Source organism: Drosophila simulans, chromosome 2L, assembly GCF_016746395.2.
Source record: "Drosophila simulans strain w501 chromosome 2L, Prin_Dsim_3.1, whole genome shotgun sequence".
NCBI classification, from domain to species: Eukaryota; Metazoa; Arthropoda; class Insecta; order Diptera; family Drosophilidae; genus Drosophila; species Drosophila simulans.
The window spans coordinates 15,937,612-15,958,681 of record NC_052520.2 but is presented as its reverse complement, the minus strand read 5'-3'; the positions used below and the strand labels follow the sequence as shown (position 1 = coordinate 15,958,681).

General features: G+C 39.2%; 1 protein-coding gene and 1 long non-coding RNA gene across 3 annotated transcripts; both read right to left on the bottom strand.

Moving 5' to 3' along the window:
* Positions 1-4,188: 4,188 nt before the first annotated feature.
* Positions 4,189-6,038, bottom strand: LOC6732487. 2 transcript variants are annotated; one of them, XM_016180210.1, is made up of 3 exons: positions 5,438-6,038; positions 4,467-5,378; positions 4,189-4,369 (listed from the first exon to the last, which is right to left on the bottom strand). In XM_016180210.1, the coding sequence occupies exons 1-3, from the start codon at positions 5,906-5,908 to the stop codon at positions 4,262-4,264; spliced, it is 1,491 nt and encodes a 496-aa protein (XP_016025140.1). In that variant the 5' UTR covers positions 5,909-6,038; the 3' UTR covers positions 4,189-4,261. The 2 variants fall into 2 exon arrangements, with proteins under 2 accessions (XP_016025140.1, XP_039152844.1); XM_039296910.2 differs by having other exon boundaries at positions 5,434-5,569.
* Positions 6,039-7,240: 1,202 nt separating this feature from the next.
* LOC123327383 lies at positions 7,241-8,048 on the bottom strand. Its single transcript, XR_006542120.1, has 3 exons — positions 7,799-8,048; positions 7,479-7,735; positions 7,241-7,423 (listed from the first exon to the last, which is right to left on the bottom strand). It is a non-coding gene; the product is annotated as an uncharacterized LOC123327383 (long non-coding RNA).
* Positions 8,049-21,070: the final 13,022 nt, after the last annotated feature.

Sequence of the window (21,070 nt, the reverse complement as noted above, 5' to 3'; positions counted from 1 at the left end):
TGACCCACACTCGGGCAAACAAATTGTTAGTTGTTGAACTCTGCTCTGGCCAAGTCCTCTCTTGATTGAGCCGTTGGTTTTTAGGGGCACTCATCCAAACACCCCTCTTACCGACTGTCAGCAAACTATTTGCACTTGGTTTGGGCTATTAAATTGCATAATAAATGTATCTCAAATTCCAGCTCTTGGCTACAGATTATTTTTAAAATTTTTGGTTACCGAGCAGGAGATTTGAATGCGAGAAACTTTTATTTTATATATTTTTCAGACAAGTGGACTAGATTGCTTGTCCAGTTTGGAATTAGGAAGTGGAAAACTATTTGATATCCGGGAATTTAAGGGAGAGTGAAGTACTAAAGTATATATTTCCAAAAAAATTTTAAATCGCTTTGATAAACAGAAATAGTTGAAAGATCATATTGAGATATTGTTTCCATTCATTCAGTGTGTTTGCATTTAAAATGAAATTTATTACATTATTTACAAAGGAGTTACCATGTGAGCAATGAATTCTATAGAATTTAGAAGAGATTTCCTGCCTCATATGTCCACCTCATTAATTTCTTGCCAAAGTGCTAACATTCTGTGTGAGCCTCCCAACCAAGGTATTGCCAACAAAAAAGAGCTGAATAATATCCATAGAAATCTCCTTGGCACGAGCAGCCTCCAAGAACTTAATCAGTAGCTGTTGACATAGCCAGGTCTATTCAACCAGCCCAGACTCTTGGCTCCCATGACACTGGCTTTCTTTAAAAAGGAATCCCTGGCCTCGGGCAAATATGCTAAGACCAGAATTGCTGCCCCGGCTCTCGGAGATCGAGAGGCAAGTTTTTTAATTTGGTATAAAACAGTGCAATATATATTATGTTTATTCATGGCCCATATACCGTAGCCAGCCAAACTCATCCTCAACCTCTCGTCCCCATCACTCTTAGCTGGCCATTCTGTTGGCCTGGCCCGAAGGAAATGAAAAAGTTTTAGGCCCATCTGCTGCCTTCTTGGCCTCCTCATTCAATTGCCACCGGCGTCTCTGGCTTTTGTGCTCCTCCGCAGCTCCTTCGATGGTGCCCCCCGAAACCCTGAGGTCTTTGAGTTTTCACTTAGGCTTTTTGCATAATCAAGATAAACGATAAGTAAATTTATCTTTATTAACAAATCTTTAACGTGGCCGAGTAATTTATTTGCGGTTGGCCTCCGTCGGACGAAATTTTCACCAGCGGCCCTTTTTCTTATTTGACTGACATTTGAAATTGAGTTTCGGTCTGCGGTTTGTATAAGGCCAGGAAGTCGGATTTGTTTGTCAGTAATTATAGTTTATTTCGCAAACTAGGTTCCTAGTTTAAATCAAGTGATTCACTGTAAACTATTTTTTAATTTGTAAAAAATAAAATAATAAAGTGCCTAAGGTAATAAATATTAAATTTGTCTAAAGATTACTATTGTTTAAAACAAAACATTTAAATTTTGCCATAACTTTCCCATTTGAAGAGCATTTTTACTACTTGATCAAGGTGCTTGCAACACCAGGTGCAAATATTTTCCATGAAACTGTGAATTTATTATTTTTCATTGATGTGCTTATGGAATACGGCCAATGTCGACTTTCTTGAATAAAAGTTGTTTTTCTTATTCCTTGGCATTTGGTGGAAACTGCTCCGGTGCAAACACGTTTCGCGGAAACAATCATGCTTGCAATAGTTTCCTGCCTGATTGTAAAGCGATTATCTGCCCTATAGGTATGGCTTAAATACGTGTATATGTGTGTGTGTGTGTGTGTGTGTCCGGCTGTAGTCCTTGCTACTGGCAGACGGACTTCTTCATCGTGGACCTGGAAGCGAGCTGCAGTTGCCTGCCATGGCATAAAGGATGTGCAGCCGGCACACATGACTTCCGTCTGATGGAAAATAAAGAAAACGAATTGAGTGCAGGACAACGGCAGCGTGGTGGGCAAAAAGGAGCCGGAATGCGGAGAGGGGGCATCCTAGAATGCCACTGATTAAACTCAGTCGGGGAAAGAAGCTCAAAGAAGCACAAAAAAATGAGGAAACACGGTAAGCGACTAAAATAGCTTTGGTATTGGTTTACTTTGCCTGCACCTATAAAGTAAATAAGGAATTCGAGATGCAGCTTGCTCTGAAAGGAGCTAAAGCTCCAGCTAAAGTACCCGTCGCCGGATCCGGAGCACTAGCAAGCTAAAAAGGCATTAAAGGATTACGTTGTTTGGAATTTACTATAATGGGGACATTGGAAAACTGCTATCTAAATTCTAACCTGGCTGCCAGGCAGAATTTATAAGGTATTGATCCAAAAAGGGAAATTAAAAACGATTCCAGGACAAAGGAATTTGGAATGAGTTCTTATCAATATATATTAAAATATGTTATGCCATCGTAAGCTCCAATTATAACTTTATCCAAGGAAGCCTTGCACTTAATCCCGATAACTAATAAAAAACGGATTGTCGGATGTTTGTTCTGCCAATTATCTTCGAATAGCGTTGTCGGTTAATCTCTTCGAAAATTTAACAATCAAACAATTTCCGCACTTTAATTGTTTATCCTCATCCACTTATCTGTGGCAGCACCACCACAATCATCACCATCACCACCACCACCACCACTTTCTCGCATGGCAATCAGACAAATAAAACTTCGATTAATTGAATATCAGAAAGTAAAATGCACACGATTCCGGCCAAACAATTTCTCCTGCCTGCGACTTTCGGACGAGTGAGTCGTGAACATAATAGCCGGTTGGAATTCGTCATTCAGGACATGACTTTGCCAGCAATCCGCTCCAGACACTGTATACAGTGATAAGACCCCCGGGGGCGGATGGGGGCGTGTCGCCGACAAGGCAGGAAACAAGCGAATCAAGCCATATAAAAGTTTTTACCACCACAACAAAGATGGATACCGCACAGCGACACTCAGAACTACATTTTTTGGCCACATTTATTCGATTGCCATAATATGGAGCTGGTTATATTAAGTAAAAGTTTTTCTTTTCCCTAGAAACCATCGAAATATTCATTGTAATGTTTATTTCAGCATTCTAAAAACTTTGAAAATTCCGAAAAATACAATTTGACTACTTATATCGAAGTAGTCTAAAAAGTGGGTTGAGCATTTTTGCCGAGTGCAAAGACATTGTGTATGTGTGTGAGTGGTTGTGCAGCATGTGGGCCACTTTTATTTGGCCGCAGCTAATTGTTTTTCGTTACGCTACGCATACCAATGCATTTAGCCATCGACCAGGACCATAACTTTCGAGTGTTTTATGGCCTCACGCACGGCAGGAGCAGGACAATATCTTGGCCCCACACACATCCTTGCGTTACCCCATCCATCGCACACACTTGTGTCGTTAAATAAACCATACACCGGAAGCGAAGTACTTGGAAATTTATTAATGCCACGGTCGGCAAACGATGACTGCAATTCCAATTCCACTTTCAGCTCCCATTTCCAATCAAAACTCAATCTGTCAAAAGCTTAAAATCTCATTTAAGGCTACTCGTGGTTCATTGCCGATTTAATTGGCTTCCAGCAGATCCAATAAGTGAGCGGAAAGCAAAACACAATTTAATTAATCGAAAAGTAGAGTAGTAAGTGGCAGTGGAAAAGGAAAAGGAAATGTAGCCATCTGCTTTTTGGCTCCTCGGAGTAATCTAGAAACAATAGATGACATAATTCACATGTCTTTGTTGAGCCATTGTCCATTACTGGTTGCCGCATGCCTCGTTTACTCCGGCTTCACTGCCATTCTTTTTGGCTTCCTTTGTCCGGAATTTTTCCTGCTTTTCCACACTTTTCCCGGCTTTTCCGCCCACTTCCAACGCCCATGTGGGCGAGACAAAAATGTTTGTGAAATGAGCCGTAATAAGCTGAAAATGCCTTATGGTTTCGGTTGTTGCCTCCTGGTGAGGATGAGAAATTTGCTTTGTGTGGCTTATTTTGAGGTTAACGGAAATTAACTTTATCAACTTGAGTAGTAAATTACGGTGCTTGTATATATATATTGCAATTTTATAAAGGATTTCAACAGAGACTGCAAAAACTTTTAATTCAATTCAAGATTTACTTCAACATACTAAAGCATATTAAAAATATATACAGTGCAAATATATTAAAATAGAATGCTTACATAGGAATATCTTGAAAGCTGTTTCCAATTTCACATTGATGATTTGGCGAAGAAAAAAAAATATATATATTTAGAATATATGTAAAACAGCTGTGGATACTATAACTCTAAATTACTATTCGATGCTATTAAAAAATAATTGTATATCTCTAATCGGTCGACATGGTTGAATTACGCGTTCCATTCTGAGAAAGGAAAGCTTGAAGCACCAGAAGTTTGAGTACTGTAAAATAAAATAAATAAATATTATATTAATTTATAAATAAATATTTAAAGTAAAGTAATTTAAGTAAAATTTATAAGTAAAACATTCTACGTACCATGGACTGATAGGCCTGCCTGAGTTCCGAGTGTTGACTGAGAATGATGGTAATGGGATAGCTAAGTTTTTCACTCTTGCGGATTCGGTAAATACCTTGAAGGACCTTCCAGCTCAACTGCGGACAGTCCATCAAGTAGATATCGTTGAGTCCGGGACACATTCGCACCATATCTATCAACTGGTAGTCCTTAATATCAGGACAGTTAATTAGAGCAATGTATTTCTGAACTCTTGGAAACCAGAGCTGACTGATCTCGCGGTCGCAAAAGTAGCAGTTTGCCAGGACCAATCCCCGCAATCGAGAGCACCGATTCATTCCCACCTCCTTCATCCAATTGGGGTCCTGAAAGCCTTTGCAATCCATTTGAATCAGTTGCACAGAATCTTTCCGTCTGTTTAGTATAAATTGCAGGCACTCAATTGTCAGCTGACTTCTCGTTCCACATTGTGTCAACTCCAACAGGCGAAGATCAGTCAGTTTCATGACAAGATCCTTTTGGTGAGAAAACAGTCCTGTGGTCAAAGATAGGTCTCTCAGATGGGAACACTTATCAATGAGCTTCAAGCTCAGTGTATCGCAATCGAATCGAAGAAATAATTTGGTCAATTTCTGGCACCGCTCCAAGATCCCAGTGAGAGCAGTCTGCGAAATGAAGCCATTGAGCACTAGTAACTCCAGTTCCTTAAAATGTTCGATGAAGTGCACCTGGATTTCACAGTCGACCTTCAGGCGGCGCAAATTTCTCATTAATTTGGGAAGAGCATGCAGTGGCCACTGGGCCATTCTATTTCCACCAAAATCTCCAGCGTGTTGACTGACAGACTTAACTTTTTCTTCCATCAGCAGTTCGCAACGTTGAACAGATACCACCGACTTGACTCCTGCTTTTTCTAAAACATTAAGGTTTTCCTAAGAAATATGAACGATCAGAGTGATAAACTTTTGAAATATTATGTAAACGTACCCACCTGCAGTTTATCTGCGACGAAGTAAATGTACTTGAAATGATCCTTCATGTGGACGATAAGATGTCTCTGGGATTCCACGCCAAGATCCCTATGAAGAGTGCGGAAGTCGAGCCGTTTCCTGGTACTCCGCCAAAGGGTGTAGCAGGCGGCGGGAAGGAGGCGAAAGGAGCGATAGAGGACAATCTGGTCGGAGAGGTCAAGTTTTTGAAAAACCTTCTTCAACTCCCAGTAGTCCGCATCCTGTTCTCGCTCCTCAAGTTTCGTTTGGGGATTGGATCTATCAGATGAATAGTTGTTCGATGAACTTTCCAAAGGGGAAGTCAAACCGTCGCCAATTTGGGCGACCTGATGGATTCGACGGTTTTTTTGAGGAGCTTCCATCTCGAGCACCGAGCAGTCTCCAACTTGGAATTTTGCCAAACGCTGTTTCCTCTCTGGATACTTCAATAGTCTAGGACTACGGCTCAACATACCGGAGACCTAAACCTATACGCTATAAGTATAAAAAAGGATAATAGAAAATTGAAGTCCTTTTTAATTTGCCTATAGTGTAGTAGTTTCTATAAATCAAAATTTAGTTGAGTACTAGGTCAAAGTCTCCCAATCTTAAATTTATTTTTTAATAAATTTATACATTTGAACTTTTTGTAAATTGACGCTCTGCTTTTGCCTTGGAATAGCTGAAGGTAGACTTTCCTTTAATTGGTTATTATACTTATTTAAACGAAAATTTACCAATTAAACTTTCTTCTGGCAGCGCTTAATTGTTGGCGTAAAAACTTTATTGCAGTGTTAATTGTGCAAATTATGCTGCAAAAGGGGACTACCAAACACGCACGCATACACACCGAAACAGAAACAGAAGCAGCAGCAGACGCAGACCCACCATGTTTGCCGCAACCAGCCCTAAACAAAGGGAAAAATAATAACAAAATGCAGAACAACCCAACAACAAGGACATCGCAATCCTGGCAACAGTAAAAACCACATGCCAACACTTAGTGCCCAGCACGTGGAACGGAGGCTGCCGTCGAGGATCTGGCTCATATTATGCTTAATTATAAGCGTATATATGCAAGAACAACACAGCGGCTAGCATCTGACCTCGCTTAGCTCATATTACACGCCAGTCTCAACCAAGCTGGCCCAAAAACAAAAACAAAAAAAAAATCCAAAAACAAGCACAACATACAAAAACACGTTGGGGTTTTCGGCCCTGTATTATGTAACTGCATTGACCAAAAGTTTGGCGCACCGAAAACTTTCCGCTTGCCTTGCAGCTTTGTGTCAAAGCGAAAGGCGCCAGCAGCAGGACCAACTCAGGAGCAGGACTTCTGCCATGTCTTTCGACGCAGTCCCACAAAGTTTTGTGGCTCGGTTACGTAACGGCTTTCCTTTGGCTTCTTATCTGCGTGAAAACACAGCCACCAAGCAAACACCAAAATGCTATTAATGTTTGCTTGTCGATTACTAGCAGGACACGGACAAAATTTTACAGATATTAAACCGGAAACTGCGATCCTTACAATGGGATTTTTAATCTGTCGTTCATATTTTTTGTAATTTTATTAATTGAAAGGATAAGTAAAATTGTTCTTTTCCAAATACAATGACAATGAATTCTTAAGTACTTTATATTTTGACTAAATAAAAAAGATTCCGAATTTTATCTTAACTATCGTGGTTTTGAATGTATAAATTCATTTAAACGCGATCTCTTCAGTTGCAATGGAAACGAAATTAATTATTTTTAGAATAATTTTTATATTCATTACTGAATGCATATTCAGTAAGGACTATTTTCGCTGTCGAAAACTTTGTGTCGACACCATTAAAGTTCATTACCGAAAGATTTCCCGCATTGTCTGCGTTGCAATTTTGTTGCAGCATGCAAATATATCAAAACTTAAGGCTGTCTATGCTGTAGTTGAATCGTCGCCAGGACGCCAGACTGCGGAGCCGACTCCTTGAGACGGCATGCCGATGCTGAAGATTTATTATTTATCAGTGCAGATTGTGCAACTACTTTGTTGCCCCTTACCCGTCCCAATTTTTCGCATCCTCGAGCTCAGTCATGTGTGCAGCATAAGATTCCTCAGACACACACGCAGGTCCTGCAGGCAATGCTTATATCCTTTGGCTGGCAAGCTATATGCATTGTCTTGTAACTGAAAATGCAGATTGTTTACTGATGTTAGATGCTATTTTCAATGGCTTCTTGCAGTGCCTCGAATTTCCAATGAGAATTGCCTCGATGTTTGTCGGTTAGAGGAAGAGTTGATGGATGAGTCAAGGTAACTAAGTAAATAGATAAAAAGGTTTGCAGTTCATCGACAAGCAAATCGAACGAACAGCACTCACATCGATTCCACAGTATTATTTTAGTATCCTTCAGAAAGCCCAACTCGATGGAAAACAAAGGATCTTTGTTCGGCCTTTCTAAACAATTCAATTACGGGTATAAACAACAAATAAACAAGCAACATGGTTGTGAGAAAAAGTTTCCGGAAGCGGCGGGGAAAAACTAAATGAAATGAAATGAAAATGAAAACTAGACACGCAGACGGAAAACTGAGAATTATCTGGGCATTCCGTGCAAACGAAAGCAGAAAATTCATTTTTTGCCGCAGTCAGCTGACGCTATCTGCTGCCTCTTTGCCCTCGAAGAACCCCGATTCCGGTACTTCCTTCGCTGCATTTAACTAATTGCGATAATTAATTAGGACTAACAACCAGAGTTCGGGTAAAAGTCTGTGCAAGCCATCCAACTGCTGCAAGGATAACAGAACAGCGGAAACCACAGGACCTCTGGGCACGCAAAGAACGCCTATATGGAGGTCCTGAGCTCCATGGACGTGGATATGTGCTAAGCGCTGGGGATTACCAAATTGATATATAAAGTTCTTGTCCTGGGTTCTTATGCATTATGCTGTTAATGGCTTTTCGTGGCTTCCGACACGAGTTTTGCCTTCATGACTGCCAGAGGTTGGCAAAATAATAATAATTGCTATGCTAAATAATAAAGAATACACAATGCTGGTATATAATTCCAAAAAGAATGAAATAATGTCAGGTAAAAGTAGGTTTTCTGCAATGTAGTTCTCTCTTTTGTTTTGTTTTTAGATATCATGTTTATATATCCTAAGTAAACATTTTTCATTTAATTATTTATAATTAACGAACATATTTTATTTAGAGCTATGCTGCAGACTAATGGAAGCAAATGTCGAAATTAAAAATCGAAAGAGGAGTCTATATGTCAGCGATATTTAAGCGAACCGAAATGACTGGCTTGGTGGCTTCATTAATTAATGAACTTTTCGTGGGTATCGTGTCGTTCCCTTTCCTGCTTGACACCCTTTTTCCCACAGTTAAAAAGCAGTTTCTTTCACTTTGGCCATGCATGAAAAACCCGCAACTTGTTTACTCAATGCCGGCTTTTTCACTTCAACACTTGGGTGAGTTGGTGGCCCCCGGGAGGACTAGACTCAACCCTTTTGACTCGAAAATTTTTGCATAACAAAGCGGCAAACAGATGGAGGGAAAGTGCCGGCGTGGCAGAGACGTGGCACTGCAATTTATTTAATAAAAAACGCAATGTCGACGACCCAAGCAATTGAAACTTTTTCAACCGCAAAATACTAAACCATACTTCTAGGCAATAACGTAATTCAAATGCCCCGTAGACGACGACACCAACAAACTTTGCACATTTTTGTCCCGCCCAATCCTACCAAAAAAAAAGGTGGTTCCATGAGGCAAACTGAACTCACAAGCAGAGGAAAAGTTTTCCAAAAATGGCGTAAATTGTCGGATCCCCCAAAAACAGAACCCTTTCCCATCTACCCATGCTAACTCTTTTTTTTTTGTTTTTTTGTAAATAGTGAGGAACCACGGGTGACCAAGTGGGAAAGTCAAAGCCTTGCGCGGCATTTACTAAAATATTCATGGCCTGGTGAGTCGACACCCCATCGGTGGGAGTTGGAAAGTGGGTGGTGTTCAGTGGGCGGCTGAGTGGGCGGTGGGGGAAGGTCGAACTGCCAACTGGCCTTTGTACTTGAATTGGTTCCGTTGCCCTTCTGCAGTTTTTGCTCTTTTTGTTTATGACACGAATGAGCGAAGTTTTTGATATTTGTTGATTGCTTTTTCGGCTCTGATTGTGGGCGTTGCAGAGGCATGCTGATGAAGTGGGCGTGGCCAGCTGGGGAGCAACAGATCTATTTGCATTTTGATTCCGTTTTGTTGAGAGTCTCAGTATGAATAATTGTTTAATTGTCTTGTTGATGAGTTGAAAACCAAGCGTTTAAAATGAAGAAATAAATACATTCATTTAGGCACAATTATTTAATATCACATATATGCATTTTAAATCTGAAGTTATTCCACAAACTAGTTTACATAAGTACAAATGATTAGACCACCTTAAACTGTCATATAGTCACTATATAGTGAATATGTTAATGTATGCCCTCCTTCGCTTATATAGAAAAAACCCTTTACTTTTTTCTCACCATTAGCGAAAATTTCCATTCAATCAAAACACTTTTGTTTTGTATTTGTTCCTCTTAAATAAATAAACCGAGACATTTGCAAATGTTATCATTGCAAGCTGCGGATTGCGATGGTGCTGAACCACTGATTTCTTTTAGTGGGAAACTCTTTTGTGTATCTTGGCTATGCATAATAGAAAAGCGTGTGTGCTTAAAATCAAGTCGGACTTAAAGTGCTTAATGGCTGGGTTTAAATTTGTACATTTTTTTAGGTCAAGTGGTAGCTGAAGGAGAATTGTATTTTATAAAGAAAACAAAAGATGTCCGAGCAATGATATGAGAAGGCTAGTTTCAACCATTAAAGTATTTTAACTTCAAGTCGTTGTAGTTCTCGTTGCCACACTCATATTGAATAATAAAATACATATTTTTATATTTTATGCACACGTCTGATGGATTTCAAATCCACTGTCCAATGATGAGCTTAAGTCATTTTATATTCCTTTGCTTAAACTCGTATAGATGAGTGGTGGCCTCGAAAGCAATTTGCCCAACGTAAACTTGCTTTCTAGAATTTTGTAATAGCCCCGATAACAATGGCTTGGCACATCAACAGGACCGGTTCCGAGGAGCACTCCTTGAGTGACGGCATGCCAAGGAGACTGAGGGGGGGTCGGGCGGTGTGGGGGGAAGGCGTGACACCGAGATGGCCAAGGATAGCTGGCAGGTTGGATTAACCCCGTTCCCTGGTTGAAGTCACTGGCAGGACACTTGACTGGCGGTTGGTGGAAGTTGAGGTTGCCTGCCTGGCTGCTGTGCAATTGGTTTTGTGGGCCATAAGGACTCCCCCTTCAAGGCCATAACAACAAATGGCCAAGCAAAATGGATGTCGACAGCAGATGCTTCAGTTCCTCCTGCTGGACGTCATTTGCATTTATCCATCCGTTCATCCACCGTAGCGATTTCAAATGATGCTATTTGTGGTGAAAATTTGATCGATGATTATTATTTATATAAACCGATTAGTGGCTTGCGTGTATTTTTATGGATATGTGCAAAAATCGTCCCTTATGCTGCGAAAGTTTATAAATATCTGGCTATATACCACCAATATAAATTGATTGACACGAACACAAAAAAATAAATGCGAGCCCTCCCACCGGAAATGAGCAAAAAAAGATGGCAAAAGGAAGTGATGGGTTATTTGTGTATTTGTATGTGTGGCGTAATGGACCTGCTTCTGGTTCACCTATTGCTATTGTTGTTGTCATTAATGTTTGATTTCTGACTGTTTTTGCCAGACTTTATTGACGTATTTCGGTTCGTTTTGGCCCCTTGATTACAATTCGCTTCCGGCAGTCATTAATTTTTATTTAGCACATTTTCAGGGCGCTCGTAAAGTGAGCGGGAAACGAGAAAAATCGCCGCTTTCCAGGTAAGAAAAATGGTACAAGGACAGTGAGATCCAGGAGAATATGAATAAATTATGGCTACATGTGGGCGTTTGAATCGCTTTTTCCCCACTCTCTGCCGCGCCTCTGGGCGGAAACGGAAAGTGTGTTAATTTCCGACAGCAAAATGTTTACGCTTCTGATGGATGCGAACTGCAATTGATTTCAATGGGATGGCGGAATAACGAAAAAAGTGACTGTTGTTGAATAAGGTGAGGTCGTTCAGAGGTGTAAAAACTGCTATGTGTATATTCCTTCGTTGAAAAGAGCATTTATATGAATACAATATTTTTTGTTTATTAAAGCAAGAACATTTTCGAATGAAAAAATATGTCATAAATAGTTGAGCGTCTACAAATGAATTAAAAATATTAAACTTCGAATGGGGATTTTAATTTAAGAGCGTACAACAATAAATTGGTAATAGCAATTACTTGGCACTACTCTTAAATTTGTAATTACTTAATTACTTTGCAGCTCTTTTATTCGTGTAAAACTCAATAAGAATGCCCCTTCCGTGCCTCTCAAGCTGTCTCATTTATTATTCATTCAATATTAATTCAAGCATTAAAATTCCAACGGTTCCCTCTGCCTCCCAACGCCATAAAATATTTTATTAAAATGCTTTCACATTATCCAGACGCCCATATCATGTTGGGCTATCATTGTCCGATTTATTGGCAACAAGGGCATCGTCGACCACTCGTCTTTCATTCATTCACTCTGGACTGCTACCAAGGACATGTCCGAAAAGATCTGACGCAAGTTTTATATCCTTAAAAATTATTTAAATTGTTGAATGTTGGAAAAGATTTCCTTTTTTAGTTGATGTAACAAAGTGATTGTAAACTGAATTTAATTGCTGGTAAATAGTTTTTAGTTGCTTAATAATATATGTTGTATTTCTATATATTCCTAATAATCAAAAGCAATAGGTCAGCTTTGTTAAAAAATTAAAATATATATGTCTATTTTTTGTTTAAGCTCAAAGTTGATCTTAGTTTTGAGCTGTGCAACCACGACATCGACTCAAACACCTTAAATGTCCGCAGGCCTACTGCATTTGCATATGACGGGCCGTGTTCAGCAGTTTTTCCAGCCTACATTTACCCTTTGCCATTTTTCGCAAACACTTTTCCTCCATGTCGGACCATGAGTACCGCAGGTCTTTTGTATTCGCACGTCCATTCTGTTTATCATTTTTCCCACCTCCGTTGGCTTCCTTACATGAAACACGTAAAACGCATTCAAGCTGAGTTTGTTGGGATTGAGCTTAAAAAAAAGCAAACTTAAATAGGTACAATGAATTTAATTAGTTCTGCTTTCTGCAGTAAATTAATAAAATGATGTTTTATTGCATCTGTCTTGTCAGACAATAATGTTGACAGACGATAATGTAAGCCAACTGTTTTAATGAAGCACTTTCATTTGAAAAGCCACTTAAAATACCCATTTATTACCTCATTTATACCCTAATTTCGTGTGTTTTTCAGAATTGTTGATTAATAAAATATTTTATTTAATCACTGCAGTCCCTAAAGAATATAAACTCCATATTCTTGGCCTTTTTGCTCAAGATCAACAGGTCACAGTTCTGGGTACAAAGGGCTAAAAAGGCATAAAATTCCGGAGACCAAGTGTACCAACGGCCAGCGGATGTTGGCTTTTTGGGTAACACTTTACGGCCGAAGCACACATACACACGCGCACTTAGGCCGCCGTTTCCGTTTCCGCTCACTTAATGTTTCATTTTGTTGCTGTTACTCACCAAAACCAAGAACCGCCGCCTGTCACTCAACTCGAGTGTGTGTGGTTGTGTGAGTGCGGGTGTGGGTGTGGGTGTAGGCCAAGTTAATGTCCAACGTGCTTGTCCATGTGTCAGTTAGAGGCTGCCTTTGTGTGCGTTGTTGGCCATGTGTTGGCTTCCGAGACAAAATGGCTTAAGTAGTCACTTTTTGTGCTTATGCCCGGACTTTGGTTTAATTAATTACGAGATTAATGTGACTGCACAGCGTGTGTGTGTGTGTGTAAGTGGTTGTGCGTCTGGTCGAGGCAATTGCTAACCGTACATATTTCGCTGAAGGTGGGACATTCGGACGTTTGGCCAACTGCGTGTGACGCCGTCGTAGATGAGTTCATACTACACAACATCGAGCCAGTAATTACATTCACACCCCACACATTTGTCATTAACGTTGTGGCTGCGGTGTGAGTTGGGTGCTTATTGGTGGCTGGACAACATAACCACATAAATGTTTATGAAGGAAAGATATTTTGCCAAAATTGGAAGGCTAAGGTAACCAAAGAAGAATAATTGAATTACTTTATATGTCTAATGTCAATTATAGCATCGCAGCTATATAAGTTTCCACAATTTACAAAATTTATTTGAATTTATAGAGCAATCAGAAAATCTGAATATTAAAAGAACTTTAAAAATCAAGTTAAAATTCTGATGTATATTAAAGTTTATGAACTTTATAGTCAACCAAATGAAAACATTTTTAAATTGGATTTAATGAGTTCAAGATTGATTCCCAATTCGTGATATTATTTATTGCTCTCGTGTCCTTTATTTACAGGATCTCAATTCGTTTTTTCGGTAGACGTCAACATTTTAATTAATCCCCTGGAATGCTCAATTTCATTGCGGTTTTGTCAGTCGGCTTGTTAACAATCATCCAGATAGGGACTGCCATGGCGCATTCCTCTGTCACTTTTTCGGTTTTCCCTCACTTCCTATTAGTGGGCTCCATTTTAACTGACATATGTCAACACTCATTAGCTCAGCGTTTCAGTTCAGTACCGTGGTGTTTTTGTTGGTATTACTATTGCTACTGTATTTTTTCGATGATTGATAGGTCTGTTATTCAAATGTGTGACACACGAAAAACATGACAAGAGAGCTTTAAACTCATGTAGATGAAAACATAAATTTTTCGATATTTTATGGCGTGGAGTGGGTTGCTGAGATGGATCGAAAGGCCGCTAGAAGTCTACTTTACATTCAAATGGCGTGCCAGGATAGGAGTTCCTCTTCCAGCAGAGTCACTTTTTTATGTGCGTTAAAGAGCCTTTCAACTTGCGATATGTAATCCTTTGATTGATGCTCGGCAACGTCAAAGCACCGTGCACACACACGCCAAAACACAAAACCTCTGCGCCCATCGTCCTTGGTATTTGGTCCTTGGTACTTGGCACTGCAGTAGTACTAGCTACCAAAATCAACGCCTATGCAAATTTGCCGAAGGACCAAGGTGAGAGAAGAGTGATTGCGGGATGGATGGATAAACCCAGGGGCGGGCCAACGAGTGAGACGAGTGTTAGACATATGATGACAAAGACGATTTTCGCATTTTTGCTTTTTGATTAGCCTCCACAACTGCAGTGGCTTGGGAAGCCGAAGCCTTGCAAGGATACGAAAGGCGCTGGATCAGGCCTGCTTTTTGGACGAGCTAAAACTGAAGCAAAGTTCAGGTAGCTGTAACTGTATGCCCAACCGTAAACAGTAGCCACAAAGCAAGGCGTTTGATCTGATTTTCTCGATTGAAGGCTCACAGGATACACCTCGTCGAATCCTGCATCCCGCTGCATTGGCTGCTCCTGCAGCTTCCATTGCCATCTATGACGAAACAAAGCTGCTGATGGACCGGCATACAAAATCGAAAAGTGGAAACCAGGAAACTAGACACACAGACAGTTCGGCTATATTGAACTTATTTGGTATAACTTTTGTACACCATTGTTTTTATCCAAATTGTTAGAAATCCTAGCTTAAGCTTTATGTTAAAACAAAGGAATTATTAAGTACAAATTAAATGATTACTACTAGCTAAGTAATGGGTTTGTGATAGCATTCTCTCTTGTTTATAATTGCATTGACGCACCTGCCAACCCACAAAAAGTCGTTCTTAAAGCTTACCCGCTTCGCTGACCGCATTTTGATATCTGCAAAAAGCCACTCGACGTTGTCCCAGAAAGCCGCGAAATGCAAATTGAAATCAATTAGCTAATTATGGTGCATTGCAACCGCAATCCGAAATGGCGGGCGGCTGGGAGGCGCTGATTTTAAAGTTTATGTTAAATTTTCCTATCGATTAACCGAGCTAAGCCTAAACTTGGCCGCCGCCGAAAGCACTGCACTTGAAGTTCATAGGTTAAGCCGAAAAGGTAGGTATTTTTCGGCAAAACAACGCTATTTCCACTATGCGAATTCGCAACTCCTTATCCGAAGTATTGGCCAATGAGCTGCATAGTGAATTCCTATTTTCCCCACCTGTTGGGTAATTGAAATCCCGCAGAGGCGGGGAACACGATGGAATTGGGGTGGTGTGACCAGGTGGGTCCTACTTTGCACTCTTGCGAAAATATTATTGAAGGATTAAAGTTTAAACTTTTAAGTGCAAAAACACTTCAATTCAATTGTGTGTGGGCTTGGCTGTGCGTCGCTGTTTGTTAGTTAGTTAGTCAGGAGGGCCCGTTGGAGGCGTGTGGCCAGGCGCACTTTGAGCCAGGAGTGGTCTGAAAACTTTTCGTTGCGGTTTTGTTGGCACCTTGGCCACAGAGTTGCATTTGCCCCTGTTGGAGTTTCGATTCACAATGTGTTGCCTTTGTGCTATTAACGTTGAACAAATGGTTGCCACACAAGCCATATGAACGGATATAAAAACAAACAACAATTGTCGAAACTACTTAATTAAATGCAAAGTGTAATTATATGAGTAAAATATGTACAAAATATATTTTAATTTAACATTTTATTATATTGACTGCCGGTCTTTACCTGATACTTAAGTTGTAAACTACTATTCATAATAATTAAAATTTTTTAATAATTTGAAAAATATTTTTATTTTAAAATAAATTTTATTTTAATTGACTAACAATATATTATGAGCATATTTATTGTGTCTCTGTTAAAAATGCTTTGTATTTCTAACAATAATCTAACATTTAAATTTTTATCCGGATAAAATTGAATATTAAGAACTAGGAAAATGCTTATATCGTTATTATGCTTTTTTTATTCTTGTCATTTTCCAATATTTATCAAAAACATTTTTCTTATATTTACCGTTTTAGACATACTATAATCTTCAGCATTCCCTAATAAATTAAATAAGCCCTACCTTAAGGAGCATAATGCGGGACAAATAGGGCAGGAAAAGATAATCGCCAGCAAAAAGCAAAACGGCTGAAGGAAAACAGTTGGGCGACACAAGCAGCATAATCGGGGGGGTTTCTGGCCATATTTCGCTATGGGAAGCTAACCTCTTTTTCCATTCCATCATTGACAAGTGGCCTTTAAATGAAGTGAAGAAGCCAAAGCTGTTGCCGTCTTTTGCAGCTGACGACATTGTAGATGGTGAAAAAGGGGAGCCTTGGTAGAGGCCTGGCTCAGAACGGCGTCCTTGAACACTCGTTGTCGGGCTGTAAGGACCCCATTTTCTTCTATTCGCCGGTCCTTGTTCCTGTGCCATTGCCCATCGTTGTCTTTCGACACATTGAAGGAATGCCGAGCGTGGCCATTTCTCCTGCAACTTCGCGCTCAACAATTTAGTGTGCATTTTCCTATTCTACTTCTTCTATTTTTAGCATTTTCCACTTCTTCGAAGTTTTTGCCACGACTTTCACCCGAGTGCCAGGGGGCGGTCCGCGTTTAAGTGATAATCCTGACTTATGCTGCGAATAATGTTGCTAAACTGTTGACTGCACTTTCACTTTAACTTTCCTCTTCACTCCTGCTAACTTTAAGTCCGCTAAAACTACCCACTTGCATTTCCCTCCTTAAAAAATACAAATAGATATGAACATTTTTGTTCCATTAATCCATTTTGGTATTTATTCTAAGGATACAAATTATTAATAGGTTTGTTTCCTTCGTGAATGTCTTTCTTATAGTTTCGAAATTCTTGGTGAGCATCCTACTGTTTACGTACTATTTATTTCCATCTAACATGGTATAGACACGCATTGGCCTCCGACTGCTGACATTTCGGGGCCACGAATGCCAGTTGCTTAAATTCCAGAAATACTTTGACTCTTCCTTGCTTCCGGCATTTTCCATCCCCTGCCGCTCCTTTTGTGGTTTTCCCCCTTGGGCTTATGCAACTGAACTGCTCACGTTTTCGTGAATTGATTTGCGAGCGTTTTTGCGGTGAAGTCGGGAGTTCACTAGTCGGTGGTGGCATTGGGGGTCACAGGTCACCCCTTTGGTCTTTTCGTAGTCTTTTGGCTCCTCATTCATAATGAATAATTTCCGCACGAATTGAATTCAATGGGCAAATGGTTTTGCCGGCTTGTGCCGTTCCTGCCTAATGGCCATTATTATTATTAGGATTATTATGATTACGATTACAACCGAGCATATTATCGTACACTTCTCTGCTTCCTTTTTTCCCCTTTCAATAGTTCTTCATCACGGTTTTTCGTAGTTTGGCTTCCATTTCATTAGATTGACGTTCGTTGGCAAAAACTCCATTTATTGTTAGTTAATTCATGATTTATGGCGTTTTTAATTATTGCGTAAAGTACTGAAGAAAGAAAAAATATCGGGCTTGGTCTATATAATTTGATTAATGGATGAGCGGTATTCCAGTTTTATTGAGTTCAAGACAACTACGATTCCATTTAATACAAGTGCTTCCAGTATTCGAGGCTCTTTAAAAATCATATAAATTTAACTATGTCTGCAACGTTTATTGAAATGACACTTAAATTCGTAAAAATTGTAATATCCCACTATTGCTAAAGCATTTTATTTAAAGCAATTTCGCAAACAATATTTTTATTAATTGGCTAATAAAAGCGATTCCAAAAATCAACCGAAAGAAAAAACCGAAATCATTGACTACCATATTAAATTAAAATGCGTAAAGCGGTGAACAAAGCAAAAAAAAAAAACGATTGAAAACCAAATGGGAATTATCAAAAAGGCAAAGTCCGAACCAAAAGCTTTTATGTACTATATGAAAATCTTGTTGCAAAAACAACCCACAAAAGTAAACAAACGATATAGCACACATACATGGAAGCATTAAGCCAACTGCAATCAAATTTGGCCAACAAAAACTTGGGCAATAATAACTGCATTTCGCCATTGAATGTTATTGCATTAGTTTGTCGGCAAAAAAGGAAGAAAAACCAACAACAGGATACGCCGAGAATGTGGAAAATCACATTCAAGCGAAAACTTTTTACTAAATGACACTATGGCATAACAATTGCATTATCCGCTTTGATCTTTGATTGGGTTTTCTTCTATTTTGCGGCTGCCGCTATATGTTCCATTTTGTTATCGAAATCAAATTAAATTCCTATTAGGCAATAGTGACATCAGATTAATTTAATTTAGTTTTTCTAATTAAACAAACAAATTCTTAAGAACTTGATTATACTTATTTAAATGAAAACAGAAAAAATAATTTTCCATTAAAAGTTTGATGATCCAAATTATAAACTGTTTACCACCGACATTAAATAGTAAAATAATTAAAGTTGAAAAAGTTATTCAATTTTTAAACTAGAATCGAACAAAATCCTGAGTCAATCTTTGCATAATTTTGGTTCGTCTGATTCGTTTGTTTGGTTTTGGCTTTGATTTTACTTCTATCCGTTCTAATTCTTTCTTTCTTCTTTTTTTTTATGGCGAACTGCAATGCTAACCATGATGACGATGGTAACCGAATTCCGGCCACGAAGTGACAAACGCATTGAGCAAATACATTTGTTGGCCAACAAAAATGTTTGACACGAATTGAATAGCTCCTTCTCTCGAAATATCCTGCTCCCAAGCATGCGCATTATAGCATTTTTCAAAAGTAGAACACGAGAGAAATACTTCATTTCACCATGGAAAATCAACAAGTGGTTGCCGGTTTGCAAGAAAATCATTTGGAGCCATGGGGAAATGTTGGGGAAATAATTATAGCACTGCTTGTTCGCTTAAGGGGAAGTGCCTTATTGAGGGGAGTGTGTTGAGTACTTCCTTGCCGACGCGGAAACTGACTAGGAATGGTCATATTAGTAAGCAGTGTTTTTATAGAACTTAAGATAAACTTACTTATCACCATATTTGTAAGTATCTTGCAGTTTCATTCATTATGTGTCTAAAGGGTCCAGGCAACGAGGTTGTGTGTAGCCGGGGGTGCTAAGGAAACACACTTTATATGAACCCTTCCATCCATCTGTCCAAAATGTCCGTCAATCAGTCCATGAGATTTTAGGAGCATAAGACATAGGGTGCTGCTACCCTTTAAACTCTCTAGTTTGTCTAGATCTTGCTCGAACTTTCCTAGGTCTAAGTAATATGGAACTTGACTATGTAACCTCTTGCCTTTTTTTCATTTACAACGGTGGTAAAGTAAATAAATTTTCAATAATTTTAACTGTAGAGTTGTCACTTCTGAGATATATAATTCTACAAGTAGTTATCCGACGTCCTGATCTAGCAATTTCCTTCCACGAGTCAAAAAAACAATCTGAGCCCCAGACACGTGAAGGTGTCGTAACCTCCAGGTCGCAAGTCACGTGAAAAATAAATCGTAAAAAGAGCAATGCGAAGCCCTTTGTGAGTGCCATGTAGTCAGGAGTTAAAGCTGCTGCGTGCAAAAGTTTTGCGAAATGTAGCGCATATAATTGCGTAAGATGAGCATGAAAGCGGAAAACTTGTTGCATACTGCAAGGCGTTTGTGGCTAACGGATTGCGTGTCAAGTTTGTGCGGCTATATGTGTGTTGGTCGGGTATGTTCTGGGACATTCTCGGTATTATAACGTTTTACGAGCTAATGCGAAATCCGAGGAACCCTTTTAAGGCGAAGCCATTTTATGATACGTTTAGCTCCTTACGTAATAAAATATGAGCTCGAATAAATACTTAACGGGGTGTGGGGATCGTTATTTAACTTAACGTGTGCATAACTAAGTCACTTCGTATTTTGATAATTATTTCTCCCATTAAATACAATTATATGTTCATTTAAATTAAGACAACTGTACAACTGTAATTAACATAAAAATACAATGTATATATCTTAATAAGTGAACGCCACTGAGTGAAAACATATTGTTTGCACTCACTATACTCCAGACATATGTATGGCCAGAGAAAAGCGGAAGAGATATGCAAATCTACTTGTTTATAGGGCAACAATTTCTAAACTAATTTAATACGGCCTGCCCAAAAGTTGCACTCCCCCCTCCCTGCATCATAAAATATATGCAAAATGGAAGGAAAACAAAACAGAACTGCAAACTAACCAAACGGAAACATAAACCCAGGCCCAGAAACTTTTGTCATCATATTGTTGTGACCATAAATGAGTGAAATGTTCAAACAGGCATTTTCTCAATTCCTAGTCATACCAAAATCTGACCAAAGTATGATCAATAAACCCAAGAGCGTGTAGCCAAAATGGCAAATAATTAGGAAACTCAGGCCCAGAGGAAAATTTGGGTAGCTCATGTAAGCATGTGCGTGCTTTTCATTGCCCCACAAATATTGCCAAAATGCATGGGATACATCTCAAATTGAGCACATTATCATTGCCTCCGCATTGAGTAAATATTTATGCTTTGGTACCTGACTTAATTGACGACAATATTGCCAGTAAAGTCTGGTAATTCGCACACTAAATAAATATTTATAAATAATTAGGCAACGACAAAAGTAGTTGGGCAATAAGTGCTGTGTG